Below are 9,128 nucleotides of genomic sequence, written 5' to 3' on the forward strand. Positions count from 1 at the left end.
TGCTTTCTTCTGTAAAAGAAAGTGATTTGGTGTCATCTGGGGAAAATTGTGGAGATTTGTCACTTTCAGATTTGGTCTGGCTTGTGAACTGTTGAGGCTCCACATTTCTTATAGATGTTTCTGTGGTAGAGAATGGCTCAAAGGACAAGTGTTTCGAAAACCCCATTAAATTTTCTGTCATTGTTTTGTTTCCTTGCTCTTTTCCTGGCTCCAGGTACACATCTGTGCTGGGATGGGGCAGCACGGGACATTCCTCCTCCTCCCCTATCACCACTGTGTCCTGCTTGTGGTAGGAGAGCCAGGGCAGCTCCTCCTTCCCCACCAGTTCTCCCTGCACCTTCTCCCCAGGACACTCTGGGACGTCACTGCCCAAGCCCAGCTCGTGCTGTACGGGGACAGGAACTTCTTTTTCATCTCTGCATTTAGCTGTGGATGCCTCATCTTCTCGGAGAGGTTCACCCTTGGCTCCCTTCACCACAACAGGAGCTTCCAATTTCTTGGTGGCAGCATCTGTTTGCTTTTCAAATAGATCTGAATCTACTGTTTCTAGTTTTTCCTCCACTGGAGACTGGTGGAAAGGTGTGTGTCCCGCGCTGGTGGGGCCGGAGGGGGTGGGAGAGGCCATTTTGACCGTGCTGTCGTCAGGACTCATGCATCGCTCTTCAGCCTCGGCAGAGTCAGCCTGGGAGGATGGTGTCTCTTCAGCCAGCAGCGGCAGGCCGGGCGACTGCATGGCCTCGCTGTGAGCACTGACTGGCCCAGCCTCAGGACGTTCCTGATGAGCAAGCAGGGGAGCACTGTAGTGCCCTCGGAGTTTCTCAGGCATTTCGGTATTTGGAGTACCATCCTCTTCTTCCTCTTCATCTTCTGCCTCTTCGTGAAGATCCTTTTTCTGAGCTTCCAGTTTTCTCTCTCCTTCTGCTAATGCGTGGAAATCTTCGGGAGGAGGGGATTTAAAACATTTGTCTTCCTCCAGGGATGATGTGGGAGAGATTGTGCCAGCGGAGGGAACGTAGTCAAGACCTTGGGTTGCTTCGGTCCGAGAGGAGGGAATGCTGTTTACTGTGTCTAGAAGTAAAGAGCTCTTCCCAGTCTCTTCTGTTTGTGGTGCTGTTATAGATGCAACAGATTGATCTTCTGCTACTGAGGTTGCAAAAGATGAAAGCTTATCACATTCTGTAATGGAGGTAGCAGAGGATATATGTTCCTCCTCAGCTAGAGGTGCTGCCACGATGTTTGTAGGATATGCCAGGATTTCAGCCTCCTGGCCAGTATAGCCCTTGGCTGACAGGTCAGCAGAAGGCATGGCCTGTATTCCATGTATTGCTTCAAAAGAACCTGGGCGGTCAGGAACAGAAATGTCATAGGCATTGACATCATACTTCAAGTGTGGGATCCTCTCTTCCTGTTCATCGTGTATTTCTTCATCAGAAATGGTCTGCTCTGTTTCAGAGTAGCCTGGGATAGTTTCATCTTGGATGTATGAAACATGTTCTGCTGTTGCTCCTGGTGGGACTGGCAGACTGCTCAGATATGGCTCTTCCTTTGTTACGTCCTTTCCAAGTAACTTGTTTTTCTCATCCATGGCACGAAACTCTTTTTCCTTTTCTGTAGTGGTAAATACTTTGTCCTCCCTCTCATCCTGATTCAGCTCATAGAAGTCTCTAGTCTTTTCCACCTTCTCTGCTTTCATGTGCTGTTCTTCCTTTTCTTCCAGTTCTGCCTTTTCTATCACATCTTCTGTCTTTTCCTTCTCACCTTCTTCCTTTGCCTCTGTCCCATGAATATACTTTTCACAGGTCTTTGTTTCTGCTTCCCTCTGTTTTCTGTCCAAAGATATTTTCTCCTCTTCCTCCTTTTCTTCCTCTCTGAACGCTGCTGACTGAACGCCCGTTGCTAAGAGGTCTGTCTGTGAGGTTACCTGTTCTTTGTCTGGAAACAGCTGAACTTCCTTGTCCTGCTCAGCTTTTCCCTCAGAGTATCTAATGTCATGATTTTCATCCTCTGTTGCTCTTTCATCCTCGATGTTTTTAGCATGACCTGCTGCCAGCTCTCGCTGGTGGACGGCCTTTTCCTCTGCTGGTGATTCTTTTTCCACATCAGTAGTGGCTATTCTCTGATCAGGAATGTTTGTTTTCAAAACCAGATCCACTTCGAGGCAACTCTGAGCAATCAGGTCAGCAGAGTCTTTTATCTCTGTTTCAGGTACTCTCATAATCTTATCACTAAGCTCAGTATCAGACATTTCTTGAGTCAGTTGCAAGGCCCCTTTCTCCTCGTGCTTCAGTTCCTCAAAGTCCTTTGTAAGATCTTCTGGTGAAGACAGGACTAACCTCTGTTCAGCTATGGAAGCCTCTCCTGGCTCCACCTGTACAGATGCCTTCTCCATTGGTGACATCTTCAGGTCAGCAGGTACTTCCTTTTCAGGTTTGACTTTGATCTTCTCAGTTTTGACTCTGCCTGGCACTTTGGCCTTGTATAAAGTCTTTCTTACTTCTGGGGTAAATGGTTTTAAGTCCGGTTTAGAAATTTTTTTTGGCTCTGGTTTGGTTTCTTTCTTTTTATCCTCTTTCTTTGAATCTTTTTTTTCCTCTTTCTTTCCATCATCTTTTTTTAAGTCCTTTTTCTCCTTCTTAATCTCTTTCTTTTCTTTGTCTTTCTTCTCCTCCAGTTTGGATACTTTCTCTTTGAGATGCTTTTTTCCAACCTTGTCTTTTGCCAATTTTCTTTTCTCAGCTTTGAGGGAATCACTTGTTTCTGTCTTTATCTTTTCAGGTTTAACAGGTTTCTCAGGAATTTTCTCTGTGTGTTCTTTAACCTTTTTCTCAGTTTTAGTATCCTTTATGATTTCTGGTTTTACCTCCTTAATTCCCTCCTCAACTGCCTCTTCTTTCTTAGCTTGCTTTGTCACAGATGGCTTGGGGGAGGATTTAAGACTCTCCTTACTGTCAGTCCTTTGTTTAATTTTGGTCTGCTTCAGCATAGGTGGAGGTATTCCAGAAGTGATGTCTTTCTGAGTAGCCACTGGGTACCTCAGAAAATCCAGGTGCTTGAGTTTCTCAAGACCTTCCAGTATCTTATTTTGAGGAGCATTTCCAGGAAACAAAACCCTGACAATTTTCTCTGTTGGGCTAGCTGGAAGCCACACCACTAGGGCTGTGATGGATGTGAGATAGGGAACAGAAATTTCACCTTCTTTCCCATTTGCGAGAATTATGCCAGTCTTTGCCTTACTATTGCCAGCCCATTTTTGCATTAGAAACTGCATTTCTTTACTGTCCTTGACAGGGTTCAGTATATACATGTCCAGCTTACCCACTCCCATTTTGTGGAAGAGTGTGATAGGCTCGATGGTACTGCTCACCACCCTGTAGAGAGGCTCTGATTTAATGCCTAGTCTGTTGAGATACTGCAGTGTCAGACAAGCTTCTTCGATGCTCCTCTTTACTTTCATGGACGATTCAGGCATCTTTAGTTTTTCAGGAACATTAAAAAAAACCACCCCTAGCTCAGGAGAAATCAGGTTCTTCATCCAGTCACTGTAGTTGGTAGAGCCCTGGGATTGTTCCTCCTCTTGCTCAGCAACTTTCCTCTGCAGCAGCCCATTGATGCCAGGTAGGTTGTCTGCACCAATGTGGGTGAGCAGGATTGAGTCAATTCTATCCAGGTGCCTCACCAGCTTCCAGAAGCAAGATTTCCTCTCAGAGCCCCCGTCCACAAGGATGTTAAATCCATTGACAGCAAAGAGAGCAGAATCACCTCTACCCCCAGGGAATATGTAGCAGCAGGGTTTAGAAAGTTTCAAAAAGCCCCCTGAGGTGGGTGGCTCCAGGAGATCAAATGGAGACGGCACATCGACTGTCTCAGAGACGTATTCTGCAAACTCAGACACCCCATCCATTTCTGGCAGAACTGGATCAGGATTCAGTTTCAGATTAATAATTTCTTGAAATCGAGGGTGCCCAAGGTTGCTCCAGTCTCCCTCTCCCAAGCACGACACAGTAAGAGAGGCCTTGATATCTGAATCAGTGTTGCTAAGAATCTGGGTGACCTAATGAGAAAAGCACAGACAAATAAAGGTCAAACAGAGCTCTGAGACTAATTCAGCACTTAAAAAAAAAAACCAAACAAAACAGTTAATGCAGAAATACTGAAGACATCACGAGCACTTTACTGGCAGGGAACACTGGGAGCAGACTGAGAGCCCCAGACCCTGCTGCAGATGCTCGGGGCCGTGCTCTGCTCTCTGCTGAAGCTCTTGGTGCTGCCGGGCAGGAGGGCATGGGGAGGAGGCCTCAGGGAAGAACATGAAAGCAGGAACCGCCTTGGCCTCCTTCCTCATTTCCTCCCAATTAATCTGGGATACCAGTCCCTGGCCTGGGCTCAAAAGTTGCAGTTTCTTTTTGATTTGTGAGTTCCAACCCTGAGATACCTATTCCAGTGTTAAGCACCATTGCCTGACAGAACGATCACAGAGTGCTTTGTCCAGTTTTAGTGCCACAGGAGTTGCATGTCTATTTAGATCCATTTTCTTTCCTGGGACCTATTTTGAAAGTCATGACTCCATCTCTGACACATACGGGGCTGGGGACATGCTACACGATTACTAAAAGCAGAACTAAGGTTGATATAGTTTCCAAGACTCCTTAGGGCTACGTGGACCATATCCCAAGCAAAGCAGCATTGAACCTCAGACTTCCTAAGTACCTGGAATGAGATTAGTACACTTCTTTACACTCTGTTCTGCTGCTTAGCCCTTAATTGACCAGTTAGTGTCCAAATAAATGGATGCCAGAAACAAAAAAGAACAAGCAGCCTAAAATAAATGAAGGTGAGCAGATTTGCTGATGTAATTACAGCAACAATGCTATCAGTTGTCCAAATGTCAGCCAGCCATTCCTGCAGCACCTGTGCATTCAGTCAGGTGGAGACGTTCCAGACACCTGGCACACAATGACCAGTGGGAGGAGGGCTCATCAAAAACTGACCCAGTACATCTGTACTGGCAATGCACACCAACAGAAGGAGAATCAAAAGCTCCTGGGGGAAGCTATAGTAGACCTAGCTAAGATAATTAGCATTAGAACAGAGGTTCAGAGATGTCCTGTGAATATTTTCAAGACCCCACTGGACAAAGCCCTGAGCAGTCTTGCCTAAATTCAAGTGCTGACCCTGCTCTCTACAGGAGTTTGGGCCACACAACTCTCAAGTGCCCTTCCAACCAGAATGATTCTGCAATTCTACAATTAAATAACAGCATTTATAGTTATTTAATCATAGCATAGTTACTTAATCAGCATTTAGTCATCTCCCTGTCATCTTTATATACCCTTCATGAACACTCTGGACCTTGTGAACAGCTTATGCTTGCTGAACTGGCTGTGAAATGAAGAGAAATATCCACATTTACTAGGGTGATGGTGGCCTCTGCTGGCTTTTTATTTTTTTTTGGAAGTTGCCCACAGATATTTTGAGACCTACTTTAAGAAACTATGTTTGCCCTTTGCAGAGCCAATCTGGAAGGTTATTTCAAGATGAGCACTTAAAGGTGGAATCACCCATTCCTGCCACCTTGAAAAACTTAATCCAGGGAGTTAAAGCAAGTCCAGGACAATAACATGAATTATTTATGATGGGCAATCTTTTGCTGGATTTCAAGCCCACCCCTCTGCAGGTCTGCCAGCTGAAGGAGCAGCACAGGCTGCACTGCTGTGTCAGGCACTCTGTGAACAAGAGGGATGTGCTGGCTTACTGCTCACACTCACCTCTGGGTCTGAAAGTATCTCAGCAAACTTCTGGTAAGTGAAGGTCCCCGACTGCAGGATCAAGTCTCCTTCCTGGTCTGAGCTCTGACCACAGAAGATCAGTAGTTTGTGGGCTGATGAATCACACACCAGTGAGCGGACCTGTTACCATGAGACAGTCAAAAAATTATCTGTACTCCTCACCAGCACCCATACAACAAATCACATGGACAGGCAATACCTATTACTGACAAATACCCAATACGTAAGTTTTCTACAGACAAGAGGGAAGAATATGTTCTGGACATATTGAAGAGGGCAGACACTGCTACTGCCTGCCCAACACGGCTCCATGTCACATTATAGTTCACATAGGGAAAGGAGGGCAATGCCAAGGGAAAATGTTTGGCATTTACACTGCCACATAAGAGGTTGGCACATTTAAACTCTCATCAAACTAAAATGCTTGAGGTTCAGAAGTTCCCCACCTTGTTTGGTAGGAAAATCCACAAGCTTCTGAGAAATCCTTAAAATTGGGTAATTGTAAAGCACGGCCCCTTCCAGGAGGCAGCTCGTTCCTGAAGGGCTGGCACACAAGCCGTGCACTCTCCTCTGTCTCTTGGTTAAGCAGTAAATTCTGCCACCGCATACTGGTTACTGCATAGGTCACGCTGGCAGGACCAGAACTCTGGGCTGCTTCACCACACCCTGCAGCACGCTGGCAGCATATCCAAATTCTCCAGAAGGTGCCAAGTGTGGCCATCATGACCTCTGTGTCATGCAAGGGCGGGAGAGCTGACATGGAGAAAACCCCTATCTGGTCCTTACCTCAGACACGATGCTGTCCACATTGGGATTTACCAGGATCACTGTCTCCAGGGTATCACTCCGGTGGTGGAGGGTTCTTTGGCCTGGGGACAAGCAAGGGATTAGACAGGATGGGAGAAGCTGATAGTGCAGTAGCTGTCTACCAATGTTTTAGCCTCAAAAATTCCAGTTCAGCATGGGTTTGATTGCAAGGCTTCAACTTGCATCCTAGAGCCAATTTAATACCTGGGTCTCATAGAATGAAGCAAACTCTTTTCAGCAACAAGAAAACAAATCCTGGTTCTGGATCAGCATAAATGAGTAACTCAAGGTGTTCTGAAGTCCACGCTGCCAGGCACATCGAGCTGCCCACGTATGCCAGGCAGCTGAGCCCCACAAGCGCAGTCCCAGAGCAGCTGTGCTGCCCGCCGGAGGAACGCTGCCGGGTGCTGCCCAGGCCTCCATCACCACTGGGTGCTGCCCAGGCCTCCCTCACTGCCAGGCGCTGGCCAAGCCTCTATCACTGTCAGGCACTGCCCAGGCCTCCTTCACCACCAGGCACTGCCCAGGCCTCTGTTACCACCGGGCACTGCCCAGGCCTCCCTCACCGCCGGGCACTGCCCAGGCCTCCATCACTGCCGGGCCCCGGGCGCCAGCAGCTGCGTGCCCGTGCTCACTTCAGTACAGCACTGCAGCACTAACAACCCGGCTGGCATCGTGCTTACTAAGATTCTTTTATTTTAAGGAGTGTTTTTCTTCAATGCAGACATGCACTCCTGGAGGCAAATGGCTGCTGGGGGAACCAGCTGGGCAATAAGAGCAGCCGTGCTGTCGCTGGCCTGGGAGAGTCACGAGCAGGCACCCACACAGGACAATGCTCACTCTCTATATATTGAGGGGAAAAAAAAGCCAGCAAGAGCCTGGTAGTGCAGAAGAGCAGTTTTTGTGCTCACCTCGGCATGGGCAACACATGGATATCTGGCACAATATTGACGTAATGCCTGGGCCCTATGGATTTCTTGGAAAGAACTGTGGTGAATGGCTGCCACCCTAAAAGGCAGGGCACGAGCCCTCGTTGTGTACCCACAGCAAACACCTCTGGGAAGCGGGATGATGTACAGGCCACTCCTGCAGCATTTCTCCTGACATTGCAGGCAGGATATGATTTTTTGGATTCTGGCCTTTGCAAATACCTACCTCTGGACATTGCATCCACTATGAAAGCCAGGAACTTAGAACTTAACTGTTGGACTTTATACTTTACAGGGTTTAAATCTTTCATAGGCTTTAATTGCTCATATGGACTGGAGGGCCACAGATCTTCACTGAAAATGGACACCTATTTCTATTTTTTGTCTTCCAGACAACTGTTGGTCTCTGGCAATGTTGTTCTTTCCAGCCTCTCTATTCCACAGCCTCTCTTGCTAGGCAAATCTCAATCCTTCTAAAATAGTGTGATCAAACTGGTATTTCATAGAAAGACATCAAAAGGACACACAAAGAAAGAAACCAGAGAAACGCCAATACTCAGTACAGCTTTAGTCAGACTCTGGGATGTTTTACCCTGGCTGCCAGCGATTGAGTATGGATCAGACAGATATGCCCAGAAGGCAATGTTCAGCCCAAAATGAAAACAGCTCGAAACTCTCAGCAGAACTATTTATATGCTGCATCTCTAGCTGCTTTCTGAATTTGTGTTCTTTCAGTCTGTCTAATAATGGTCCCACCAGCCTAAAACAAAACCCATCACTGTGCAGAGGACAGGCCTGCACTGAGGTGGGGTGAGGATGTGGGTGGGAGAGGCTGGGAACAAAGTCCCTGCACAAGGAGGAACGCTGCAAGAGAGCCCGTGGGGAGGAGGGGTGGTGGGTGGCAGATTGGGGCAGCTGAGGAGGGCCCAGAAAGTGTTCTGGGGAGGCAATGCAGCCAAAAGCAGCCAAACCCCCCACTCACCCTCAAGGTAATGGTCATTGCGAAGGCGCAGCTGATACCACAGCACTGCTCAGGTCCCAGCAGCGAGCACACAGAGCTCGAGGAGCACACGGAACACCTCATCTCCCCACTCACCCCACACCAAGCCCCCCACTCCCAGTGCTGCTCACAGCATCCACAGCAGAAACAATCTGCTCCTGCTTTTCAACCGAGGTCCGGGACAAAGCGAAACCCGTGCCACTCCTCAGGCTTCAGCTTCTGCCACCTTGCTGCCTACTTACCCCAGACAGACCTTTTTGGTAGTTGGTAGCCATGTCACTTGGAGAAGGCGCGGTGGCATACAGAACTAGCACTGCCAGTCTCTCCCTTGTGCCACATGAAAGTCACTGGTGCCCAGCATGTGGGCATCCTTACGGGCAGCGGGTGCCGTAGGGCTGCAGGCCTAGCAGCGCTCGGTGGGCAGTGCCAGCTGCACAGGGAGAGGAGCCTGCATGCAGGGCTAACAGGCATGAAAGTACTGCTGCTCGTTGCCATTGCTCTGGTTCAAGCCTAAGCAGCTGAGCTGCCGCTGCTGAGCCTGGCAAACAAAGGGTGGCTGGTTAGCATTCTGCTCACACCCTCGCCCCCTGCCCGGCTGTCCCCTCC

At 48.2% G+C, this 9,128-nt stretch overlaps 1 protein-coding gene across 1 annotated transcript in view; it reads right to left on the reverse strand.

Moving 5' to 3' along the window:
- MAP1A (microtubule-associated protein 1A) overlaps positions 1-6,653 on the reverse strand; it is a 13,396-nt gene extending 6,743 nt beyond the window's left edge. Inside the window, 3 exon segments of the mRNA XM_008941492.1 lie at positions 1-4,051; positions 5,766-5,906; positions 6,573-6,653. The exon segment at positions 1-4,051 is cut by the window's left edge and continues 23 nt beyond it. Of these exon segments, the coding sequence (XP_008939740.1) occupies positions 1-3,901 (3,901 nt within the window). The 5' untranslated portion in view covers positions 3,902-4,051; positions 5,766-5,906; positions 6,573-6,653.
- Between the last annotated feature and the right edge of the window lie 2,475 nt (positions 6,654-9,128).

The sequence above is a fragment of the Merops nubicus genome, unplaced genomic scaffold, assembly GCF_000691845.1.
Source record: "Merops nubicus isolate BGI_N331 unplaced genomic scaffold, ASM69184v1 scaffold37355, whole genome shotgun sequence".
Taxonomy (NCBI): Eukaryota; Metazoa; Chordata; class Aves; order Coraciiformes; family Meropidae; genus Merops; species Merops nubicus.